The 27,802-nt window shown below is 35.0% G+C and overlaps 1 protein-coding gene across 2 annotated transcripts; it reads left to right on the top strand.

Moving 5' to 3' along the window:
* Window positions 1-2,620: 2,620 nt before the first annotated feature.
* On the top strand, window positions 2,621-8,858 carry Mtl (Rac family small GTPase Mtl). 2 transcript variants are annotated; one of them, XM_065225827.1, is made up of 4 exons: window positions 2,621-2,798; window positions 3,438-3,553; window positions 3,651-3,883; window positions 8,543-8,858. In XM_065225827.1, exons 2-4 carry the CDS (start codon window positions 3,438-3,440, stop codon window positions 8,779-8,781), a joined length of 588 nt encoding a protein of 195 aa, XP_065081899.1. In that variant the 5' UTR covers window positions 2,621-2,798; the 3' UTR covers window positions 8,782-8,858. The 2 variants fall into 2 exon arrangements, with proteins under 2 accessions (XP_065081899.1, XP_065081900.1); XM_065225828.1 differs by lacking the exon at window positions 2,621-2,798 and adding an exon at window positions 2,870-3,381.
* Window positions 8,859-27,802: the final 18,944 nt, after the last annotated feature.

The raw sequence follows: 27,802 nt of genomic DNA, 5'->3' as shown, positions 1-27,802 counted from the left end.
TGATATATTAACGACTGTCATGGAAATGGTTTATTGAAGTTGATTGATGTCTTATTTTACTAAAATTAAATAAAAAATACCGATTCGAATATGAATATGGCATTAAATCTGGTTTTGAAAGTTAATGCACAGGTTAATAGTGAGGTTACGGGACGTCGCTGGTATTTTGTTATATTTTCTGTGTTTTAAGGAAATACCTGCATACATACATACATTTTGCATTTCACTACATATATTACATAAATTATACATTGCATGATATACTATTACCTTTAGCTTAATATTTCAGTTTACCCAAGCAAGTCATCGAAATTAATATGAAACAGAAGCATTAAATAATATTATATGTTTATAATTATTAAGCAGGTTATTTCTCGTCATGTTAGTTATTCATCACAATTTTTAGCATTATTGTTAGTATCATTCGAGCAAAATATATATAATTGCTTAATATATCCTATACATTTCAGTGTTGCATCCACCTGTTGTGAGCTGAGGAGGTGTAGAGCTGCATCTTATTATATGTAAAATACTTCTTCATTGCAGTAGCAACTATATTATCCATATAAATGTATTTCATTATGTCATATTTTAATGTTCTGATATATTTCATTTCTCCATTGCATATATTTTTATTATATAAATAAATACTGGGTTGGGAGGGAGCATCAGGGTATCATTCAAACTGAAACTGGACGATGGTATGATTGACAGCCGGAGTCTAGGAGGGAATAAACACTATCATTTTCTTTATCCTACCGATTCGATTGTGGTGGTGTGAATTCTACTCCAACAGTTTCAGGGCATTGACGCGCCCTTCTTAACAAACCATCCAGTAGGAAGCTTAATAAGTATTGCGAATTGTGTTATTCGATTTGTTGGAGCGTATCGTTGGAAAGAGATTCTTAAATTCCCGTGGATTTCGCGTAAGTGTCTCTGCTTACGGGTCCACCCCTCCGTTTTTGGCCCTTCATACAGCGATATAGTGAATTCAGATCGGTAGCTCAAATTGATCTTGCTATTAAGTGGAGCTGCATACAAGACAAGTCTTGAAAGGATGGTGGCTACCTTACATACATACATACATACAAAATTAAATAAAAAATAGACCAACGCAAAACATTATGGGGGGTGACATTGGCCAAAACATATAAGTTTTGACAATTTGATGTTTGAAGCCACAAAAGTAGTTGTGACTATTTGACAATTTTTTCATGAACTAATTTGTCTCCAAGTCGCACACTAATATCCAAAGTTTACAACTTTCTCTTGATGAGCTTTCAGTCCATTCATAGCAAGAACGATGTTTTCGGAAGAGTGTTCAATGGGGCAAAAGTTCTCAAACATAATGGCAGTTTTTGAAAAAATTTGCCACGGCAAACCTTTAAATACCCCATGAATATCTGAACGACATGTTTGTGTCCAAATATTATCAGAGCTTGGCAAACAGAGCTTGGCGAAAAATAACAGTCGAGTATTAGTACAAGACACTGAAGAAGTCTGCACATTGTAGACGAAATACGCGTATCTGTCAAGGATAAGCAAATAAGGTAGTGGAATTAAATGGAAATGACTAATCTTTCTCTCTCTCTTTATACAGGTATTCCACTAAGACGCTCACATTCATCAGGAAACATAATCCAATCAAAAATAGTGTCTTCCACAATAAATGCAATAAAACAGACAAACAGACGAAACACTTCATTCTGGATCATCGTTCACGCATTTAACGACTGATTTGAATATTATCAATTCCGCGAACTCCTCACCGCAGCGCTGGCATCGGATCACTTTGACGTTTCTATATATTCTTTTTACCTTGCATGCAACATTGTTCGCCAGTTAACGAACTAGCTTGTTTTCCGCGAGAAGCTCGAGAGCAAATCAAAAATGCTCTCGGATTTCCCGATCTATTCAGAGATTTCTCAGTAGAATTCCATATTAGTTCTGAGTACTAAAAAGGTGATTGTGACGAAAACTTCAAACGATATATAAGGATGGCTTCCAAGGTGCAGAGGTCCACGTAATTCCAGGTGAATTTTAATAATAATTCCAAGCAAGTTCTGGAATGATTTCCAAATAAGTTCCAAAGAAAACTCTAAAGAAATTGGGAATGAATCTTAAAATGAAATCTAATTAAACATCCAAGGTTGTTCTTATATCATCCAAAATATAAATCTAGGGATGAAGGAAAATATATTCGACGTGCAGAATGATGAGCGCTTGCTTCTCACCCTTAGTCCATCCGTATGAGCACGCATCAACAGTTTATTGGATAAAACCCAGCTTCTTGAAGTAAATAAAATTTCGCTTACATCCAACGTATGGTTGGTTGGTTGAATTAAATGATATTATAAACTAGCCATTCTTTTTTTTCTAGATTTTAAAACTTGTTCTAGGAAAATAGAACAGATTTCTTATTTTGGAAGTATTACGAACAGTTTGTAATTATTATTTCTGTTATATTGACGTCACATGACATACTCACACATTTTCGCTGCTGCTGCTGTACCTTCACATGACTGTACTATCTTTCATTACGACTGCTTCTCGGGACGACCAAAACGTAGCGCTGGAGTAGCACAATACGCTTTACGTTTGACATTTGCTGCATCCATACGCCTCACATACATACAGCTGCTTTTGCGGAACTGAAGTGGTGGTGAAGTGATCAACATTTTTTGGGAACATTTAATTTTTCCCGATGACCTCAAATAATTGAACAAATAAGACAATTGTATTTATTTTGAAGTGTTTGATTGTTTACCTATTTGTTTGTAACATACAATTTTGTAAAAGTAAGTCACTTTATGCCTGGTCTTGTAGCTTCAATCACCTCGCGTAGAAATCAGGCGTTGTCAGTTTCATTTTCGTTCGTTCTTCATTTCACCGTCCAGCAGCAGAGAATGTGAAAGAAAGAAAGAAAGTGAAAACCTTCTTTATTGGAAAACATGAGTCAAGCGGTGTTTGGGAAAATAGTCTTTTAATCATACTTAGCTTCTAAAAAGCTATCTAATGTGTGCAATAAGTTACATTACTCACAGTCATTGATTGTTAGAATAGGTTTGATGAATACATGACGTTTGATGTATGTTTCGATTAAGCTTGCATGAATCAGTTGAAAAGCGAAATTGCACTTTTCCATGCCTCCTCTCAACGCTTAATTGACTGAAAGCGAGTGAGATTAATTAAAATTTTCTTTTCCTATCGTGTACTTCAATTCATACAAACGGGAAAATGAAACGTGACCCGGTATCACTCTCCTTTGACCAGCAGAGCGCAAATTAATACGAAAGGAAGAGACTAATTCAAGATTATTCGTATAAATAGAACATCAGTATTTTTGGAATCGATTTATTGCCCAATCACGTTCAACTTAAAGTATAGCATGTAGGAATAAGCGATTAACAAATATCTTACTGTTTTTCTTTTCCCAGATGGCTTCAGGAAGACCCATTAAATGCGTTGTTGTTGGAGACGGAACGGTGGGAAAGACATGTATGCTCATTTCATATACAACCGACAGTTTTCCCGGCGAATACGTTCCCACGGTGTAAGTTTCAGTTCAGTTTGGCATGATCAGAGGGCATATCAAAAATAATACGCTTGAATAGTCATTGATTTCCGTTTCTTTTCTTCAAATCATACAGCTTTGACAACTATTCTGCCCCGATGGTAGTGGATGGAGTTCAAGTTTCGCTTGGATTGTGGGATACAGCTGGACAGGAGGATTACGACCGATTACGACCACTATCGTATCCACAAACGGACGTGTTTCTTATATGTTTCAGCGTTGCTAGTCCATCGTCATTCGAAAATGTTACTTCCAAGTGGTATCCAGAAATCAAACATCACTGCCCCGATGCGCCAATTATCCTTGTTGGTAAGTGAAAGATGAACTAGTACTGCAACAAATTTTAATTTGATGAGTGAAAATATGTTCAAAATCGCTACACTCCTATACGTATATATGACATTTACTACTTCGATCGACGTTACTTCGAATCTATTTCTAAATAAGGTACACTGGGGCAAGTTGAAACGTTTTTTTTTTTAAACTTGATCTTTGAGGCTCTCTGACATAAACATAAACCCTATGTTTTTTAATCAAAAGATTCGTGAAGCGTCTTCTATCATGAAAATATATTGAATTACAATTAAGAACGAACAAACTCACATTTTTATAAAGATAAATGTTATAAAGTTAAAACATATATATTAAAGCACATCTATTTTCTCAATGTAGTGTCCACTCATTTTGCTCAATGAAATTCCCTGAGTTTCCAGCTTTCTCTAGGACTTTTCCGAAAAATTATAGGTTTTTATAGCATACATATAATGAATTTACATACTTATACAGCTGTGTTCGATAAAATACTAGCGCATGCTGATTTTCATACAAAATGGTCAACTTTGACATGATGTAACTTTGTTAACTTATGATCAATTGAGCCAAAGAACTACAAATATGTTCAATTTTATGATCACAAAATATTAAATTTTTGGAAGCACCTGCCGGAAAGTGAGACACCAGGAAAATTTGTTCCAAATAATAGCAGTTTTTTATTTGAAAATCTTCGACGTGCTGCAAATATTTTAAACATTTTTAACTATTATGTACATTTGTTAATTTGGTGTGAATTGTTAAAGTTTTGAGATGTGTAAAATTTAAAATATCAAAATTAAGCTGAAATGAAAATTATTAGTACTGCTATTACTTTGAACAATTTTACCTGGTGTCTCACTTTCCGGCAGGTGCTTCATAAATTTAATATTTTGAAATCGTAAAATTCAACATATTTGTAGTTATTTGGCTCAATTCTTGAAAGAGCTGGAATTAGGGCGTAACAGCTTTTGTAAACAATGACTTCTCTAGATGATTACTCGAAACTCAAGGCACGCCCACGCAAACCAACATAGCCAACGGGAAGGGGAAATTTTCCCTAGAAATACTAGAAGGAGAGATGAGCGGAGAGAACACACTAAGATTTTTTTTTACAGGAGTCAGTATTTTTTTACTGGGTTTTTGAATTGCTGAAAAAGTCGGTAAAAATTCAAATGACCGTTATCCATAAGGAATAAATTAAATCGACCAATTATATTTTCTATCATTAAATGGGGTTAACAGAACTAAATATGTACAAGTTCAGAACAAATTTTCTCATTAATAAATTTTCCACAGATTTTTAAACTTTTACCGATTAGTTCCGCAATTCAAAAACTCAGTAAAACCGTACTGACTCGATTAGTGTGAATGTTTTGAGCCAAATGAACTGTCAAAATCTGAGCCAAACGAACATTCCCATTAGATTTTTTTCCGAGGATTACTTATTCTTACTAGATTAAATTTGAGAGTATTGCAATCGAACAGAAATTCAATCACCTTTATGGTTCGTGTGCTTCTCAAATTCAACTAGTTTTTGGAATCAAAAACAATATTCTAGCTCTATTGATTAATTGATCTTAGTTGGTTAATTAATGGCAAAAAATGAGCAAAATATTGCGATGTAATCAATTATTAATTTACACGTAAATCGAATCAAAAGTAAAAGTCATGTGAAATGCTAAGTTTAAGTAAGGGTTGCAAGATAATTTAGATACAAATCCCTGCTGCCAAATTGTATTTTGTTTTCTCCACCCAGCTCTCCCTCTGTGTATTTCTAATCTTCCCCTACCCGATGGCAACGGTGATTTGAGTAAGCTAGTCTTGGCTTTCTAGAAATCATATAGAGAAGTCATTGTTTACAAAAGTTGTTTCGCCCTAATTCCAGCTCTATCTAGAATTGATCATAAGTTAACAAAGTTACATCATGTCAAAGATGACCATTTTGTATGAAAATCGGCATGCGCTGCTATTTTATCGGACAAAGCTGTAATTATTACAAAAAATCCTGGTTTATAAATCCTTTGTTCTATAACAGATATGCTGCTATTTTCAGTGCATAATTTCACAACAAAAAACCCACGCATGTATTATGGTTTTCCAAGTTTAATTCATTTGCTATTTCAACATTTTATGTTAATAACAAACATGTGTAACCAAGGGTGTAGGGAACTGCAAAAGTTTGAAATCTTAAAAACATTTTAAAGTTTACCATTTAGGATATTTCTCTTAGTTTTGAATCTTGAAAGTTTCTCATGGTTCAGATCCAAGATTGATGATTTTTCTTAATCCATCAGAATCAAGAGAACTTTTAAAGCATGAGATATCAAATTTCGAAGTTCTTCGTCTCAGAATTAGGATTTTTTTAATCTTATACCTTGATTTTTCTCCTGTGATCTCGAAAAAAGTTCTATGTTTGTATCATACTGATATCTTTGTATTTATACACAGGATTTCTTTATCATTTTCTCAAGGATTGTTTGAGAAGCATCTCAACATTTCCTCAAAATGCATCTTAGAATCTCTCTGGCATTCCCTTACAATTTGCTCCATAATGCTCTACAAATTGTCTACAGGAGGCTCTTTGATTCACTCTGCATTTCTCTTAAAATTCTTAATTGTGTTCGCTTTATTACCTTCCCAAATTCTCCTGAAATACACTCTCCTCTGTATTTACTTATAATCCTCCTAAAATTTCCATGGAAATAACATTGAAATTATCTCTAAATTTCTAGTTGTCAGGTGAATATCTTGAAATGCTCCTCAGAGTTCCCTAGGAACTCTTCTTTGAGTTTCTTAAAAATGATGAATAGCCCCAGTATTCCTTTGAAATTTGTCTCAAAACTTAATTGGAAATTTTCTAATAACTGCTTTGGAATAAATCTCCGAATTTGCAAAGATTTTGTTACAGAATTCCCTTTGGATTATCCTTATTATCTTTGCATTCTACTCACAAGAACCATGAAGTGCTGCTAACAAATTTCTTTGAATTCTAGGAACTCTCTTGGATTTCTCTTTGAAATTAACTTGGGATCCTCCTCAGAGTGCTGTTGGAACTCCTACTAAGAAGCTCCTTGGAATTATACACATAACTACCTTGGAATTCTCTTTACGTTTCACCTGGAATCTAGAGTTCAACAGAACTAACCTGAAAGGAATTCTCAGATTTCACTTCAAGTTCTCCTAACAATTCTTCACTTGGCATTCTGCTTTGAATTCTATGAAAATTATCCCTGAAGTTCCTTGGAAATTCACGTCAAATTCTTTCATAATGATCCATGAGCTGTTAAAGTTTTGTAAGGCCCTTATTTTTTTAAATCTGGGTTCTTGGAGGTCTGGAAGTCCGACGACTTGAATATTTATTTTCGTTCGAGATTCTTTCCAATTCTGATTGTATTGGGTGCAGGGCTTAAACATTTGTAGAAATTATCCATGTTTCAGCACCCTAAACTAACAGTTTCAGTTTCAGAATGTATGTTGTTACTGATGATAAATGCACTCCACAAATATTACGATCATAGAATAAAAGCGAATAACGAGGATAATAAAAATTTGTTGTAAAATAAAATGTTGTGAAATGCTTCAAAAGGTTTCTCGGCAAACTTCTTTATTTTCTATTCTTTTATTTTTTGTTAATTACTTTATTTGTACAGGCTCAATCGAATAAACTTTACAGAGCCAAGTTATCATTTGCGTTATACATTATTAATGTCTTAAATCTAAAATTAAAAGATTTGAACCAAGTACTCGCGGTCTTCTCGAGGTTTGTGGATGACAATTGTATGGATTGGGAGAGGGAGAAGGAAATTTGAAGTATGACTAATGATTCAAAAGTTTAACTGTTTTTAAAACATATACTAAATTCGATCAACGCATAAACTGGAAGTTATGCTGGCCAATTAAGGCACCAGCAGCACTTTTTTGGCAGAGATGGCCGGGAATCCATTATCGACGTTTCATTCTTCAGTCCGTCGCTGGTGGCAAACATGGATTGGAGAGTGCATAGCAACCATCAGGCGATTCGATATGGCATCGGCCAACGGAATACTGTGGCAGTACGGAGGGCCAGAACTTGTGACCGGAAGTAGAAGACGAAGGTTTTCGACAAGGATCTTTTCGTTGAGGCATGTGGCATGAAATGTGTCGAGAGGAGGGTACTTGAAATGCCGTCAACAGAGCAGTCACGCAGATTATGTCGGACCTGCAGCGTAAATGGAGAGAAGATCAGCGATCCAGCATTGCCAGCTAGCGCTGAGAGTATCAGAAGGGGGGATCCAGGCAGAGAAGAGAGTAAGGAGTGGAGCTGTACTAGGCAACTAGTGGATACCACACCGTGCCAACTACACTACAGGCCAGGCTTCTTGAAGCTTTACTAAACCTTACTTAAAAAAAACACACACACACACGCACACACTCACGCCAACAGTAATGGAGGTAACCCAAATAAACCTCAACCATTGCGACACTGCTCAGGACCTGTTGTGGCAATCGACAACAGAAACAAAGTGCGACGTTGCAATCATTGCGGAACCGTATCGAGTCCCTCCCTCTGAGTTTTAATTCTTCGTAATATTTACAGTTTACAGACGGCTGTAGTGATAATATTAAATTGAGGTAATCTTTGCGAAAGTATAACCATGTATCATTTGTTTATTGCAGGTACTAAAATTGATTTGCGTGAGGACCGAGAAACGTTGAGTGCCCTTGCTGAGCAGGGACTATCGGCACTTAAACGCGAACAGGGTCAAAAGCTATCCAACAAGGTTCGTGCCGTAAAGTATATGGAATGCTCGGCACTGACCCAGCGTGGTCTGAAACAGGTTTTTGACGAAGCAGTCAGAGCTGTCCTTCGACCGGAACCGCTCAAACGACGTCAACGAAAATGTGTTGTGATGTAAGAAGAAGTCTTCTGATGAGATTCGCAGTCTACCGAAGTCTCTTGTATATAGGATTAAGTAGTGAGAAAGGAAACAAACAACAAGCAAATTGCATCTAAACAATACTCAAAACCTTAGTTCAATGAATCTCTTTGTACGGTTTTAGAAACGAATGCAAAAGTCCGATGAACAATAAGTCCCTAAGCAACCAAATACTAGGCCGACCTTTTAAGCAGTGCAACTAAGAAATATTTGGATTATTTGAAAACATTTTTTTGTGCCATCGAAACTAACTGCGAACGTAATGTATGAGCAACATTTTTATATGATATCCGTATACCTCACGCCTCGTTAAGACCAATATTGATTTAACTTCTTTTGAATTGAAGACTGTTTTTCGAATCTGATATATAATAAACAGAAATGCGATAAAACAAAAGATAAAAAAAAACAAAGCACCAATTTTACCTGTACTCAACGCTAGCGCCCAAAACAAAGTTCTGCCAAACATAAAACATAAATAATTGAAAAAAGTCTAATCGCAAGTTGATGAACAGTGGATCGAGTTCTGTAGGGCCTATCCGTAGGAACATAAAATATGCATAAGTTTGCTATCAAATTATAAAATACGAGAGTTGGCAATGTCAATCGCGGAACGCTTGATTCTTATCAAGGAGCATTAGTTTGAAGATTTCAAATGACAAACCGAAGTCATACTTGCTTTAAATACATTCAAGAGGTTTTGTTAAAATGGCAGTCCTAATCAATGAACAAGGCGAGATTTGTTTTAGAAAAACAAATGCTTACAATTTCACGACTCATAAAAAACAAATATTGATATCTATATTTGCCTAATTTTATTAAGTTGAACACATCTGCATGTACAAAAAACGTTTTGGCAGGTTTTTATCGTTCAGTGGGCTTGACTTTCTTGACTTGAAATTTTACACCACTAGTAACTGAGACTGAGAAGAAAGCAAAAAAAAAACGTTTCCCTAAAATCATTCTAAATACCGAAGTATCTTTTCGTAGTGACACACAAACTCAATATGATGCGTTCCAAAACCCAATAAAAGTGGAACCCGTTTTTATAAAGTAAGCTTTTCGTTTTTATCTGCTATTTTGGTTTCGGAATTGAGCGAATAGAGAAAGAAATGTATATCTAGTCAGTAGTGCTCCTCAGAAAATTTAAAATGAAACAATCTGATAGAAACCACTGATGGCACTTATCAAAATAATAAGAAGGTTTAAAACGAGCAAGAGTCAACAAAAGGAAAAAGTCAATTTCTGGTTTTGGATGATACATGAAAAAATAAAAGTCATATAGTTTTCCGTTCTAAAAATATAAGTATACATATATCATTTGCCGTGTTACAAATGATTTTTATTCATACGCAAAATCAAAACTGGTTTCGTCATATCATTATAGATTATTATGAATATGTGTATGGTAGTGTAAATGCAAACTGGCTGGCACAGCACAGTAGCCAGTAATTAGCATCTTTATTATTTTAATTTTGATAATGGTTAACATCACGTTCGAAAAAAGAAAACATTTCAAGAATCTAAGGAATCTCAATCATTAGAGTACATTAAACTAAAATTACTGAACCATGATGAAAAGTTGTCGATTTAAATTTATTTAAGATCGATTTTTCAAGTTGTTATGGGATCTTTTTTCTTTACTGTATAAGCTTTGACTCATATCCTAATGAATTTCTTTTTTCGAGTGTGAAGGATTATGATTTCGACTACAACTTACCCGTATGCTTTTACCTAAGACAAAAACTGGAGAGTTCACATCGGATGGGCAAATGTGCAGGCTAATAAAAGTACTAGTATCTATTTTGTTTTGGTAAAATATGTATTTTCTGTACTCTTTTTTTTTGTTTACTCTAATTGACATGACACATGAAACATTGTACTCAAAAGCAGCTACTAATTTTATGCTATATATTTTTCTAGGTTTTCTTCTTGGTTTATAAACTACGTTTAGCATTCTTAAATTTCTTTTATAATCGTATTACTAATTACAATAACTTTTTTGTATGATTGTAGCATATAACTATGAAATATATATACATATATATATTTTTCCCGAAAATATATATTAAAATCCTTTATTACCATTAGCATGATGACATTCTAATACACAGTATCATCTTCGATCTTGAAAAGATTGCCGTAAAGTACCAAGATTCTGCGCCGCACCTAATTACGCACGTTTTGCCAACATTTTGTAGAATATTATATATATTTTTTTAATTTATATTTTTTTCCATATACAAGTGAATAAAACCTATCTACATCATCAACTCACTTATTTTGGAATTAAAAAAATCTGCGCAGAATTATGGCACTTGTCGGTATTTCAAATTAATACTAAAGGGATCTTTTTGTCATAGCTCGTTAAATTTATAAATACGCCGTGTCCGAAGTGGCGGATTGTGCAACTTTCATATGCCTCTGGTTTTTCTTCACCAAAGTTAGTTTGGGTGCTTCCATTACTGAATGAATCGCTTGAAATATTCTGTCTGGAGAAATTGGAATTATTGAATTTTATCATGATTTTCCATGAAAATGTTAAGGGCCAGGGAAAATCAACAGATATAGGAATGTAAGCACTCAAACTTACTTCTGGCGAAGAAAAACTCGAGGTACAAGAAAGTTGGATAATCGGCCACTTTGGACACGGCGTGTCTCATCTGCTGCAACACTTCGCGTTCAGATTGCAAGACGTTTAGATCTGAAAATTTACCTCGAGGCTTGTAATCTTTGATCAAACACTGAGTATGATTATAAGTATGTACATTAAATTGTGTGCTAAGCATAGGTTTGCTTGAATCATGTCCTTAACGGTATATTTAAGGTGGTCGCAGTTTTGGGTTTCTAGTTATTTGAAGATGAACGTCTTCAAAATATTACGAAACCCAAAACAGGATATAATTTTCTACCAATCCTTAATCCTTACAAAATTTCACGTTCTATTAAATTATAGACTTCGAGAATAATAATTTCTCGCATGAATTACTTCATTTACCGATAAAGCCTAGTCATGCATACAGTTTCCAGTTCAAACATGATCAATGGGTTCTGATATCAAGATAGATAGATAGATATCAAAATCACTACTGGACAGTGGAAGATGAATTGTATATACATATATGGAAATCATCGATTTGCGTTGTACGCTTCAATTTCTGATAACAATATAGGAAGGAACTGTAACGGAGAGGAGTTGCTAAGATCAAATTTTGGATAGGTTTTTTTTTTCTGCTCAGCGCCTTCTTTACGCTATGTTTTGAAATGCTAAATTAGCAGGAAAATTTATTCGTTGCCTGGTAGACTTCCTAGAAAACGTTTAAAATTAAATGTTCCTTTCTCTCAATTGAAATGATTGGGATGATGCCTGCTTAAATTTAAATCCCCATTTAATTTTTAATTTTTTTAGTTTAGGTAACATGCGCAATGTGGTGCTTACACCATTATCAAAATTGTTCGGGAGAAGCTTTTTTCTGTTTAGGCAAAAAGTTAAATTTTCACCGCATTCCAATCGATAATTATAACCCTAATTGATATCATCAAGCAAAATGATGTCAGGAAAAAGCGATTTTTTTTGCAAAAAATTAATTTTGACAGTGTCGTTTATAGTAGGTGCATAAATAAGTAAAAATGCAAAAAAAGTGCAAGTTGGCTGTAGTGGTGTATGCATCACTTTGATGTCACACGATAGTTTTAGTTGTTTGTGATACACTAACAATAGAATGATTTTACAGATCAGGATTCGTAAATTGCTTTTTATAATTGAAATCGTCAACCGGGCTACAAAATGATGAGCCAACAATCTGGAAGGAGTATGATACCTAGCTTTGCCCCTTGCAAGATCCTATCTCACACCTCCACGAGTCATATGATAACAAACAACTACCAGCTGGAACATTGACATAGCTGGGTGACACATAATGGGGCGATTCCAATCAAAAGCTGGTCAAGCATAAAAACGTCTTTAAATCAACATAAACACCAATCCAAATCTATAGTTTTTTTTTCTGCATTACAACTTGTAACACGAGAGATACCTATGTATCTTTAATAAAAATACATATATAATTTTTATTTTACACAAGCTAAAATATTAAGAAAACAATTGGTGATCGCGCCCGGGAGAGATCCCTACGTTGTGTTTATTTGTTTATCTCTCAATTGTTGATCCCGATCGAGACGGATGGTAATGAAAAGCACCGATTGCTTCGCCGTCCTGCCATGGCGGAGGCATATGAGACACTAATTTATTGTTGCTTTGTTTTGTATATTGTGTGGTACAGTGGGTAGTTGCACATATAGATGACATTGCACAAACATACTCCCCCCCCCCCAAACCTACGGTTTTCTATTGATGCAAACAGGTAATCATGAAACGACTAGTATTACAAAAATACATACAATGGTTGCACAAACTCTGTTGAAATGAAGACTCTGACACTGACATTGAAAACAAATACGATCGTTGCTGAAGAATCCGTCATACGCACTCGCCCCAAGTTACCAAAAGTTCTGATAAAAGGCTATTTATGGCTTAAGCAGCTTGGTTAGTGGTGGTCTGTAGAATTCTAAGCAGCCTCATTTTTAAGTCGTTATATGAACTTGAAAGTTCCGCTATCATAATTGAAGAGCATTCTAAGCAGCTTCTGGCGGAACTTGAACGGAACTTTTAGAAAATAAATTTAAAAAGGTTTTTGTCCTCTACACCAAAATTCTATGTATAGTTCGCACTTTTATGAAAGTTATTTCTAAAGGCAGGTGTTAATGTGTATTGATTTTATCAGCATTAGTAGTAGAATTGGAGCTGTTTGAAGAATTAAACCCAGTCCTTCTGCGTGAGAGGCCCAGCACGAACCGCTGCGTCATCTGAGATATAATAAAGTGAGCTGTTGTCCCGCCTACTTGAATACGAAACACAACACCTTGATGAATTTTAAAATGGTGTTTGCCCGCATGGAATTCCAACACATTTGTGGCGCAGTGGTTAGCGTCCATAGATCGCATGCCGAATACACGGAATCCAGGAAATTACTTTTTAATTATTTTTTTATGTTTGGATAGAATGTTGATGCATTGCATAAATATAAGAATTATGATTTATTCGGGCCACCAGTTTTTACCCATTGAGGATGAATTCTAGTCCAAAGCATCGTTCATTAGTTCTTTGTGTAATTACAGCTGATCTGGCAACCGTGGGCCAGATGCTCATGCTCAAATAGTTAGCATCAGCAATATGGGTTTGAATCCCTTTCTGTGTCTGTTATTCAGATAAAAGGTATGAGAGTGCTGGGGAAGTAATAAGAGGGTGAGGAATAATATATTTTGTTTTTCAAATGAAGTCCTTAAAAAAACAGACACTCATAAATCATAAATCGTGTTTGCGTAGATTTGATAGCTATCCCATAGGTTATCTGTCATACTAACGTCGACGGAACGCTGGTGGCTACTGTACACGATGAAAAACTACCCAAAAAGTACTCCCTCAATTCCCGGGTTCAGCCAAAAAACCCAAACTTGAATAATACGCATATAGTAGTTACCATTTAACACCAACAATAAAAGCCTTACTCTTTAGTATATGCTACCAAAATTAAGTTTAATTCACGTAAATTTGAGAATATGCAATTTACTAAAAAATAACTTATTGGGCTGAAGTAAATCGTTTTGACAACAATAACGAGTGCAAGTGAGAGTCTCAACTCAAAATTTAATAAAAAGAACTCAAATTTTGGGTAGTATTTTTTCCTATACAGTAGATAGATTCTTACCGCAGCTGTCAAAGTTCTAAAGCCAGTATGAAAATGAGCAGAATACTCAAAAAAACATAGTGTGCATTGACGAGCTTCAAGTATTTTTGCTGGCAATTCTTTGATACCTTGTTTATTTGAATGCTGCGGTGAATTTTCTTTTTCTTGCTAAATAATCGGTAAAACAGAAATAAATCTCTTTATTTTGATTATACTTACAAAGTTTTTTATTGTGAATTTTGTTATTATAACTACATACGGTGTAAATTGTAACAACTGTTGTTACAAACATCTGAGGAGCAAAAAAACAAGCTAGGCTAGGTGTACCAGCTATGGCTAACGTTCCTTTTATAGTGTGTTTCAATTATGGCTAATAGTGGTGCTGGTGGTGTAGTCGTAAGCGTGATTGCCTCTCACCCCAGCAGGCCTGGGTTCAATCCATAGGTCATAATTGAAACACACCGTATGAGGAACGTATAGCCATAACTGGTTCATCTGCCCTATAATGGTCTTGGGATATAACTCATGTAAACCAAAACATTACACCCTACTGTCTTCAGCAACAATGTAAGCTCCATAAATCTTCCTTGTACAATATTTTTTAGAAGCGGAAACAAAAAGATATAATAAAAATCTGTATTTTAAAGGAACAACCTTATTTAAAAGTGCTAAATAACTCTAACATGGTCAAACGAAGCTTTGACAGTTTTATTCGTTATTGGTGGATGGCCACTTTACTGAAAACACACTTTTGCTAGGTCTTCGGTTTTTTCTTGCTCAATAGAATATCAGCATGTTAGATATTTTCAAGAAAGAGTTTTTTTTTAAATCTCCATGCATTTGTTTTTTAACTTTTTGCTCATAGGCCGCCTGGCCGCCTGGCCGCTTTATTGTTTGTTTCACATCCTTGATGTGCAGCAGGCATTAATAATGATAAGAAAAATGATAAATGTATTTCTATCATTTTCCAGGATTAGACTAGAAGACTAGACTAGACTAGACTAGATAGGAAGAGCAGTAGTTGTTAGATCTGATAGCTTATGGTAAACCGTTGTCATGTCGGACCATAGTGCAGTGGCATACGATATCGTACAGCCGTTTCGTGTACGTATAGTTATCCCGTAATCTCATGCAAACTCCATTATTATGTGTCATTCATCTATGCTTACATTATTTGGATTTGACAGTGTTGAAGTAAGTAGATCACTCCAATGAATTGGTATCGATTTTGATAGCAACTGCAGATTAGGTCATTTTTCATGCAGTATTCAGTATTTGTTTTTGGTTTGTGCATATCAGTACTATGTAATCTTTTACTATATTAATGGACACTGACCCTAACAGTGAAATGTCAGGGTAGTATACCCTATTCGCAGTACAGCCTACATTACATGATATAGTCTTTCATGATATCAGAATCCATACATCAAATATTCACTGGAAATCATATATATGATCGTTGATATCAAGATATTCTTAAACACGTGGTTTTAGTGAGACCGGGTATAACTTAGCATTTCGTGCATTGTGCTGTGTATTTTCAATGTCGTTCCCTTTTAACATGAATTCTTTCAATCCAAGGAAAGAATTCCTGTAAATGTGTTGGTAGGTTCAGGTTTAATCTGCATTATCACTGGTTGCAACTTTTTCGATGATTTGTAAAAGTTGATCAGGATTAACTGGCAGAGTCATAGCCGTGGTTGTTTGAGAAGTTTTTTTTTTCCCTTAATCAGTGTATTGTCTTGAAAATTATCGTAGTTCAGTAAGCCTCAAGGACTACTTTTCTCGTTTAGTATAGAGAAATTCATTCTTATATTTCATGTATTTGCTGGTTAGTATGCTTGAAACTTAGATCAACAATTCGGTCAAACATTCCCTTTGCCCAATAGGTTTTTGACCTAGACTTGTAAGCGGTCACGGTAGTTGACACTTTTTCTGTGATAATCGGCTGCCTTTGCCTCCAACACTTGCAAAAGAAGCTATCATAGTACATTACCAAACTAAAATGTCATATGAGAGGCTCTGTCATACGACATTGTCGCCAAAGACCGTCACGAATGTATGTATTTTAGTTTTTCTCACAGCAAGAGCTGCTGATGTTGTGCTTGAGTGAATTCTGAAAATAGTAAGCAATGATGTCCTAGTAATAACATTTCTGATCATAAATGGTTTAGTGTACACCAGGAATTAGAACGAAATCGTGATGTGTGATGTGTGAGAGCAGGGGTTGAAACAGTTGACGCTTTTTACTACACTCGCTTCGTTGTCGGGCACGACAGTCTGTTTGTATTCGTACACTCATGGTCTACCGTCGTCTCACTCACTCACGGCGACAATGTCGTATGACAGAGCATGTCATATGGCAGTTTAGTTTGGTACTGTACTATGTTAGCTTGCTTTGCAAGTGTCGGAGGCAAAGGCAGTCAATTATCACAGAAAATGTGTCGACTACCGTGACCGCTTACAAGACTGTGTGAGAGAGACGACCATAGAGCATGAGTGTACGAATACAAACAAACAGTCGCGTACGACAACGAAACGAGTGTAGCAAAAAACGTCAACCGTTTCAACCCCTGATTTGACCAAATCGCGTTTGGTCTAATGATATATCGGTCAAACAACTTGACACTATAAGCATCAGGGTCTAAAGTAAATTACTGTTGTTTTCGCTTGTTCTTTAAGTGGTATCGCTTTTGCAATGAAATGCAATGAAACAAATCGGGGCACTTTTTCATACATAATATGTATCAACTTGAGCGTGCACAAAAAAAAACAAATTACATCAAATGTCAGTGTGGATATCTTACTTCCTTTGTATATGTTCCTTACAACAAATGTAAGTTTATCCAGAATTAATGTTTTCGTAAAAAAAAACCCTACCGACACGATTTTCTAGCCATAGTGCATGTGTGGAAAAAAATGATTGAAAATTTAACTAACATAAATATTATAAAATAATTTAAAACTCTTCCCAAGTAACAATTTTGGTTTTATGAGGGTTCTGTAGACCATGATTTAGTCTTGTAGAATGCTATAAAACCTGCAATGTTACTTGGGTTCCGACCACCACATTACAGAATTTGATCATGCGGTGAAACACAGCAAATTTTGATTACATCTTATGTAAATCTGTAAAAGAATCTTATATTTCCGGGTTGGGTGTATGTTTCTACGGGTCTCAGTTATTTTTTATGCAAAACATCGAGAAATAATTCAAAATCCAATGATGAAAAATGCTAATAATAGAGTCAAAATGACTGTAAAAGCTAAGACAACATATCAAGAAGACTGGCAACTCTTCCATTTTCTCATACAAAAGATATGAGACAGATACAATCACGCCATCTACCGCTCAAAGGTTAATGCTTCGAACAAAATTTGATAGCAAAGATTACATCCAAGGTTTGTGTATTTGCTCATTTTTCTATGCGTTGCTTCCACCTTCACTCAAGCGCAGCGCTACTGAATCTGTCGCTTGGATTCGGGCAAAGTCACAGTCTTCTTGATATGAAGTCTGCGGTAAAAGTTTACTTTAAAGGGTTTCCAGAATGCCGTTTTTTTTTAAATTTAATGCTATCTAATAGACACACCATGCAATGAATTAATGAACTCTATTATTTTATCCTATGATCTCAACTATCACAAATACATATTATGATCGGTTTTAGTGTTTTTGATGGAATCCTAAAGATCATATGTTCTCTAAGGTAAGAGAATCATGAAATATTATCACCGCTGACTTCTTGATTTAATAATTGTATTTTTAAATAATATGATCTCATTTAACCAATATTTTACATGTCTTGATTTTCTTATGTGTAAAGTGTAAATGTTTTACATTAATATGCAAGACTGGACACACATCCTTCCATTGTTTCTCTAAATTATGAGCGTATTTTTTAAGCTAAGTTTCCACAATGTTTTGTCTAGACGGAAGGTAATGGTATGGTGACATTTGCGTCAGATTGTGGAACGAATATATTTTTAAGAGCAGTTTATGTGTTTTTAATCTCTCAGAAATTTTTCAAGCCAGCATGAAAATTCTTAATAACGTATACAATTTTCACAGCTTTGAGCTATGAATAAACAGAATAGAAATTATTGAATTGGTGCTGTTTCTTTTAATTTTTTGTTCAGGATGACAGCTAGGGGCCCTTTATACCCCCAAGGTTTACACACACACTTAAACCTGATATATGAATGTGAAACTAGGCAAGTCAAATGATCAACTCAGTTGAATTCAATTAGCTTGAAAAGTTGAGCCTAGTTCAACTCTTTTCAATTCAAGTGAGTTGATCAAGTCAGTTGAATGACATGGTTTACACGTTCAATTCGCGTTCAAGTCAGTTGAATTCAACTGACTTGATGAATTGCCCTGTCTAAACCCAGCCTATGAATTAAGAGTTTATTAAGTCAAATTTGCTACCCAGGGGACGTCATGAATTTTCTCTAGATTTTGACACTGTTTTGTATCAAAAATGTTTTCGGAAGTGTTTGACGGATATTCTTCATTACCCTTCAGTCGAAAGAGTTAGCCTTGTGATAAATCCTAGAGTTAGTTAAGTTTTGCAATTCCTCCTACTTTGGTTAGCGCGAAAAGGACAACAAGTTTTATTGTTGTTAGGCTCTTCAAATGTTACGTTAGGTAGTGATTAATATAGTAATTGAGAATATGTCCCTCGAATTCATGGAGCATTGAAAAATACAACAAAAACTAATACGTGGTGGTAAACTATAACGAACAAAGTTTGGTGCACAGGTAAACAAATAAGGCACGCGACGCTTATATAACATGAACATGAGCATTATGAACTGCTTTAACTTGTTACTTACTAACTGGATTTACATATTTATATAGTTAATATAAGACAGTCGCTGATTCATAGGCGTCAACCATACCTACTGGACAACTTAAGCATATGTGTGGCAAAAGGTATGATCATTGACTTGAAGCACGTCAAATTTAAATTGAATAGCAGCAATCTTGAATAGTATTATACAGCAGTACATAATTGTAAACAACAACTGGTGACAGTAAATTATTCCTCTCATTTTCAAGTGCAGTTACAAGAATACATCGATATAACGTAACTGTCACTTTTGGCTTCCATCGTCGATATCTCGCAAATTATCATTCAAACAAGCAAAGTAACACAACTATCGGACAGATGAGATAATCCCCCATTTATTGGTAGTATTAATTTGTATGATTCAATTGTTATTAGCGAGATATTAACAGTGACAGTTACGTTATATCGAGGTATACCTGTACTACAATGGTCATTTGGATGCTATTTTAGTGCCATAATTGAGTAATAACTTTGGAATGCGGTCTGAAACTTCAGTGCAATATAACAGACAAAACACAGGAATACAAATGTTAATACTTCCAACGTAGTCGTAGCCCACATCTACCTGGAGCTATTCCTAACAATCTCATCTTCCTTGTGTCTATTGCTGCCACTGCTTGTAATTAGAAAGGTAGTGAATTTGGAAGAACTATAATGCCGGAAATGCAACGAGTGACACAGATACTGACGACATTTAACAAATCAAGCTATCAAAATATGTGTAACGTATTGCAGATTTGTGGTGTTGTGTTAAGCTTAAATAAGGCTTATTCAATCTTTAAATCCGATAACTTATTGAGGTTGGATTATTGGGGTAGAATTCGCTTCATGCACTACTTATCAACTATATATTGAGCCTAATGTTAATCAGTTTTGTACACCTTAAATCAACCAATAATCAGCTTCTGTCCTTACTGTTCTGCTTGAATTGTTACTTGGGATGTAATGGTGGCGTTGGTCCCGAGACAATGAAAATCAAGCAAATAAATTATAAGCCATGTTTTTCAATGTTATTCCACTATTAATGTATATATTTATATTTTTCGTAACAACAATATTTGAAAATCTTTATTTAGACCTACTTATCAAGCAAAAATCAGTTCAGCGGTTCAAAAGTTATGATTTGAAAAAATAGGAATATTACTGATTTGTTGGTCTACTCAAACTCAAAAGGGGCCATTCTAATGACGGTTTAAAAGATACGGGTCTAATAATGTTCAATAAGGAACAAAACTACCAAGTTTTACGAAATTCTAAGATCCACTCTAACTTTTTTCAATGGAATTTCTGTAGATACTTTCGGTATAAAAACTCATCATTTACACTTATCAGGTCCCACAATCAGAATAAAATATGCTTTCCATATAAAATGGCTTTACAATTTTAATCAAAATAAATGAGAACTGCAATGGAATAGCCCAAAATTATAGGATTAGGAAATATTACATTACGTAAACATTACATGCTGCTTCAAATTGACTATCCATAAATTTTATTATATAGCTATAAAAGAACTTCATGCTTGCCAAAGAAAGAATTTAGATTAGGTGACATACAAAATAGTTGTGACTAAAAGTATTTGTCCACAGTCTTTATGTCAGGTTGTTTGTAGAAGATGGTATAATATAAACACACAAATATATATTTCAAGAAATGTGAACTCAATTCAAATGATCGAATGTATCAATTTCGTGTAGTTTGTCGTGAACCTAAACATTACACGCAACCGGTAAATGAAGATTCAATTACTGATTTGCATTAAAAGTATGCAGAATTTTCAATGTTTCGTGACTTGGAAAGATTCTGTAATGTGGCTACCGGAAGGGTTTTTAAATAATTATGTAGTTATTATCATACCTCATTTTTCGTACAAAGTTTGTTCCACTAAATGCATTGCGCATAGAAAATCATCTTGGGAAGTTTTAAAAAAATATTATTTCTGGAAAAACTTGCTTGTACACTGCAGTCAATTGCAAAAGCTGCCATTACATGTAATGTATGAAACATATCAAGAAGATGTAAAAAAATCCAGTTTTACATTGGATGTAAGAGAAATTGGTTTAGCGTGTATTAGTGTACTAGACTGCCGTTCTACGCATAACTGTCCCATGTTCTATGCAATCCTTATGCACGGCAGTAGAGTAATTATTCGCGTAAGTGCTTTTGTAAATGTCAATTTGGCGGTCGCCCACGCAAACTAATACCACCACCATGAAGGTGAAATTTTCCCCTATATGATGGAGGTATTAATTTGTGTGGGTGCTAAATTTTCGTTTGAAGTCAATATTTACAAAAGCACGTCCGTTGAAAATTTGCTCGAGATAAGTTCTAGACGAACATTTGAAAGGTCATATCTGCTATGATCGATTTAATTGACTTCTTCTTTCGTTAATAACTCAGTTGCAACAACATTCCCTATTGTGTTTGACGTTTTGGACGTTACATGAAAACGTCTTTTATCCAGGCTTGCAATTGCTCATTACAGCTAAAATGCTTTCAGAAGGTCACAACTAGCGATTTTATGATCGCTGATTGCTCACTCATCACGTTGCTCATCGCTATTGTGACCCTCTGAAAGCTAAATTGACATGTTTTATGTGTCATACACACACTTTACCATCTCTTCTTGCATCTTGTTAATAAGAATTATCATTAAAATATCTCATAGCTCATAGCTGTAATGAGCATTTGCAAAATTGCTTTTATCAAACCATGTGGCAAAAAATAGCGTGAAATCTGTTTACATAGCCTTGGATTACGGTTAACCAACTTTAATGTTCATTGCATTATACTTCATTAAAACACAGCATGCGTGCTTACTAAATCACTTGGTCTTAAAATATTCTATCCGTTAAAACTTTGAACTTTTCGATTTTATTATAATTTTCTATGCACATAATAGGCAACGACGTCAAAACCTCACTATGTAATAATTCACCAACAATTTCTCCGATAGAATATTTAAAACCAATCGATTATGGAACGTCAGCAACCAAAATAACTTTTTGCGAAATAAAAAAAAATCCTAAAAAGTCCATGAAAATCCATGAAAGTTGCTTAATCTACCACTTTGGACACAGCCGAACGCACTCCGCTTGGTAAAACAAAACATTGAAGCTGCATAGCTTTGATCATGCATGCCAATGAAAGTTAAAGTTGAAAGTAATTACTGTTTTCTGGTACTAACAAGAACTGTTTATTAATTTTTGACTGATATTATTTACTCGTTTACAAGATTCATTTCCAGAAAAAAAAACCGTTTCGTCATCATTTAACTACGATGATACTTACCTAGATGTCATATCCAGATATTCAGACAGAAGAATTTTTGCTAAGCTAAATTGTTAAGACATTCTTTTTTTTTTTTTGTTGTTGTATCTAGCTAATAACATGTTTTCGTTATCAAAATCTCAATTTCGGTTCTCATTATGATTATAGAACACGGTTTCTGACTGGTTTCCTTTTTTAACAATATCGAAAGTTTAAATTTTCATCAATACTAGCCTCTAGATTGTTTTCAAAATGAATGCCAGTAGCATCATTTTACTAGTGATATCCCTAAACCGAAGCTTAATAAATACGAAACGGTTTTGGATGAATTGCTCGTCCGTCTTTCTTCAAGAAACTTCGTGTTGATTCAACGCGACGCAATTTACGTTCTGGTGATGGTTCCGTGGGTCCTGGTGCAACTGACAGTACTATACACTCGGCTGGTAGTGAGATCGATGTCGTTAAAGAAGATGGACGACGGGATGTGGTCAATGAGATTGGTGCAGGGTTTGGTTCCAGTTCCCGTGTTAATTCAACACCGGACATGCTTGCAGCCATTTTCCGAAGCGTGCGCTTTGCCGAACGAGAGAACACATATTGAAGTAGTCTCGGTTTAAATTTGCTGTGAAAAGAAAATGGTTGCTCGCTTGATCAGCTACGAGGGTGTGCTTTATATTTGGGTTGGCGATTGCATACGATCTACTCTGCAAATTTAGCACAGTGGTGAGTAACGCAATGATTAAATCGAGAGGCAAACTTACGTGATGCAGTAGAAGCGCTGTTATACATTCTACATCAACAGGCGATCGTACCTGTTACAAGGACTTATGTCATCGGAAGTCTTGATTATGAAGCGCAACAAATAAGCACACGCTTTTTTTTTACAAAATGTAACCATTAAATAAAAACAAAGCTGTAATAATCCCAGATGTGTGGTAATGAGAGACAAGTCAAAATTTAAAAATCACTACAGGAAAAAATACGAGTTTGTAACTTCTTATAACATCTAGGGTACCTCAGGAGGCCAAAGCCGTAGGTAAGTTTTGACAAAAAGCGAAGCAACGTCAACTTTTTCGTCGTTAACGGATTTTAGAAAACTTTATCGCATTTTAAGGACAATATTGATGGAATCCCTCATAGGGTAGAGCGCTACTTCGTCGTAATCGCCCATTTCCGTTCTATCGATCAGAAAAGATCAATAATATCAATGATTTCACCGTGCACAAATCAATAATAGGTTTTTTTTTCCGATGCGTTAGTTCATTAGCTACAACATAAATCCTGTTAGAGCGCATTGTATAAATATTTACGCTCATTGTTCTCAAAACAAAAGCGTTCCTAGCGAATCCCCTTTTTCTACATTTATCCGTAGGACGAAGAAAATCAAATGGCGTTTCAATGCGTTAGGACGGAATTGAAACTCGTAGAACGAATTTAGAATCAAGAAGCAATATTAGATTTTTAACAATATCTCAACAATTTGTGACTCTTTATCAAATCCATGGAAAGGTGGATAAATTTAAAAGTCATCTTTGACAGAAATATTCCATTTTTGGTTTAAATTCGTTCAGAAAAGAGAGGAAAAGCACGGGTTGTCCTTAGTAAGACGTAAATTAGATCAAAAACCCTATTATATATATATATATATATATATATTAACCCTTCGTCTGTGCCAAAAATAGCTGGGCGTCTGTTCTCTGTTCAAAGTGGATCTAGGTGTAGTCTATAATTTCAGTCCGGAACGGAATAGTAACTGTTGTTGAATATTTTGTTATTTACGCTAGCGCATCTAGCGGTAGACAGAACATTGTTGTACTATCTACGCTAGTAGTGTGCAAGAAACTGAAACTTTTGAACGTTATTGTACGTCGACTTGACTTTGCTTGAGAAATGTCTATCGTCCCTTATCTTTGGCGGTCATATGGGATTCACATGACCTCACTTAAATCATCTGAAAGTTTTCTGAATCTTCATAAAAGTTTTAATATGTACGAAGGGTCATATTTCACCATAGGTGGATTAATTCGGATTTTTTCTTCAATTCAAGACCAACAATTGAAAAGGCCTCAACTCCATGTTGTAAACAACACAGCAAAAAAATAATTTTGATATCACATCAAAGTGGATGCACTACAATCATGTCGAAAATTTCATGTAATTTTTATGACCACATAAATAAACAAATGCAGTAAAAGCAGCGTAATGTCAGTTCATGCATTGTATTAATGATAATTTTGTCCTTTTTAGCAAGTAATATTACACCATATTTTCGACATGATTGTAGTGCATCCACTTTGACGTGATATCAAAATTATTTTTTTGCTGTGAAACCTTGTAAGGCCATTTTGCCGACAACCGAAATCCGCCAAGGCAAACCAACAAAATAAATAGGTAGGTGAAATTCTCCTCTACCCGATTGTGTTTTAGGTTTGCGAATGTAGGTTTCGGTTCGTGAGAAAATGGCCTTACAAGGTTTGTTTACAACATGGAGTTGAGGCCTTTTCAATTGTTGGTCTAGAATTGCTTGTATTTACTTGACATCTAAACTAGAAAGAAAGTTCCTATGTTCGCTATCTTTGTTTAGGTGAAAGAGATTTATTGAGTGGTGCATTGCACATTTCATAATTCATACATCATGCGGCGTTAGTGTGTCAATACATTAAGTCTTGAACATTATCTCATGAAGGTTTTGTATGAACAAAATAAGTCTGAACAAGTCGCTTGTTTACTACACGCTGTTGTTAAAACATACATTACAGCTCTCGTAAGCATTATCTACATATTTGTTTCATATGCCATATGTTTTGTGTGTATTGAAACCCATTGATTGTCCGTTTTCACCGTAATGGATAGTGCCACTCAAATCGATGAGATAATTGCTCTGGGCGACTTCAATCTAGCTGGTGTTTCGTGGAAACCATCTTATAGCGGCTGTCTCTATTCAGATCCTGAAGGTCTTTATTTCATTTAGCCTTTAGGATATGGCTATATATTACCAGCATCAAGGTAATCTCAAAACAATTACGTAAAGCTTGAGTCATTTAATGCCTGGACGTACTGGAATCGGATCTGGAATGTTTTGACAGCAGTTTGTTTTGAAATGTTTCCTCTATCAGTGCTGAAAAGTACGGCACGATTCATTTTGTTTGAAAAAAAAAGTTATAGGGTTACGGTATGTAATGTGGGTCTAGTCCTTTCATTCGGCCTATCACGCAAATAAATAATTAATTAAGGAATGTTACACAAAAAATAAGGAAAATATTGATCACTGATGATTGATAAATGTGTACCACACACAAATCAATTTATATCACAACATTTCAATACATTTTCAGCTCTCGTAAGTAATAAAACTGGTTGAGAATATCACTCTGTTCGGAGTTTTTAGCCGCCATGACTTCTAAGGTTAAGATGGGAAGGTTGCACTGACGATCATCAAATGGCCTGATTATGGCATTTATTGAATGGAATTACCTGATAATACACACTAGACGTAAAACTCACAGTTACTGTTTGAATATTTTATGTTTATTTTAATTGTTTAACAACGTTTTCACAAGTAAATCATGGACCCAACTTTAGGGACACATTTCTTTTCTATGTTCCTAACTTTGGCCCATGAAATTCATTTGACAGCATATAGCAATAAGAGTAACGTCAACAATGTGGTTTGCATTTGGATGATAAGGAACGAACAGGAAGGGAGATTTTTTCTGCCAAATCTGTATAATGAACATCACAATGTTTTGATTTAGATATTCTGCGGTCGAAAGACGATAAGCGAAATTTTTAATTTTTAATTTTTAACTTGAGTGATTTAATGTAGTTTTCGTAAAATTTTCTCTAAGAAATGTTTTGAGGAATGAAGAGTATTAAGTTAACAGTGATAGTGATAAAAAAAAATACATAAGAAAACGTTACCAAGAGCGTTTTTTTTGAGAATCAAACAGGATAGGACGAAGTTGCATCCATAAATAGACCCAATTTGGGGACAATAGACCGATATTACATACATTTCCCTGGTGAGTTTTTGTCTTAAAAAAAGTAAGTTTTTCAACTTTTTGCGGTTCCTGATAGCAAACGACATGATAAGCATATCTAAGCATACCATTTAGCAGTAGAATATCGTTTGCAGGTAAATTAATTGATGAGTTATGATTAAAAACGTAATCTATGGCTGCATATTAGACCGAGGTTAGGGACGTATACCCTACTTGATGGAAGCCGCGAACCGAAAATAAATTTTGGACGCCCACTTGGAAAATCCAACGTGGTCAGGTTCCAAAATCGCGAAGTCGTTGAAATTGCGCATTGTTCTCAAACGTTTCAGTGAGTGGCATACTATCGATCGACGTTGTAGTGGAAACAAGGATCAGAAGCTGCATTTGAAGATGTTGAGAACGGTTAGGGCAAACTCAGGGTTGTCGGATTATGATATTGCCAAGAAATGTAATGCCCGTCAGAAGGATTTCGATCGAAGCAACCAAACAGGACACTGAAGCAGAATCTAGTGACTAAAAGACGTGTCCGGAAGTTGTACAATGATGTTATTACAAAGTACGAAGGATGCATCCTCATGTATGACGAAATGTACGTGAAGATGGATTGTAGGCCCCGGACAAAAGCACTACACAGCAAAAAATTAAATTTTAATGTTACATCCAAGAGGATGCACTTCAATCATGTCGAAAATCTCATGTAATTGTTATGGCCACACAAATAAACAAATGCAGTAAAAGCAGTGTCAGTTCATGCACTGTATTAATGATAGTTTTGTCTTTTTTGGCAAATATTATTACACCATATTTTTGACACAATGCCACTTTGATGTGATATCAAAATTATTTTTTTTGCTGTGTATAAAGCCACTAGCAAGTTCAAATTCGTTTTTGCCGACAAATTTGGTAGAAAGCTTATGATCTTGCAAGGTATTTGCAGCTGAGAACAAAAAACCCAGGTTTTCGTAATAAACAAGACTATTGATCCCAAAATATACAAGCAGGAGTGCATGAAAAACGTATTCTTTCGTACATTAAGGTTCACAATGGACCTAAAAAGTTTTGTCTTGATTTGCCAAGCTGCCACTACAGCGGAGAAGTTCTACAGTGGTATCGAGACAACGGGGTAGATTTC

Source organism: Ochlerotatus camptorhynchus, unplaced genomic scaffold, assembly GCF_037179485.1.
Source record: "Ochlerotatus camptorhynchus isolate MF236.1 unplaced genomic scaffold, CSIRO-AGI_Acam_v1.1 ptg000238l, whole genome shotgun sequence".
Lineage (NCBI taxonomy): Eukaryota > Metazoa > Arthropoda > Insecta > Diptera > Culicidae > Ochlerotatus > Ochlerotatus camptorhynchus.
Note: the sequence above shows the minus strand (reverse complement) of the source record. Positions and strands in the feature narration are given on the sequence as shown.

Bases quoted from the DNA above. Each gene is read 5' to 3' on its own strand.
- Mtl (XM_065225827.1), top strand. From the start codon at position 3,438: ATGGCTTCAGGAAGACCCATTAAATGCGTTGTTGTTGGAGACGGAACG. The intron at 3,554-3,650 runs GTAAGTTTCAGT...CAAATCATACAG, and splicing joins GGCGAATACGTTCCCACGGT to CTTTGACAACTATTCTGCCC. The intron at 3,884-8,542 runs GTAAGTGAAAGA...TGTTTATTGCAG, and splicing joins TGCGCCAATTATCCTTGTTG to GTACTAAAATTGATTTGCGT.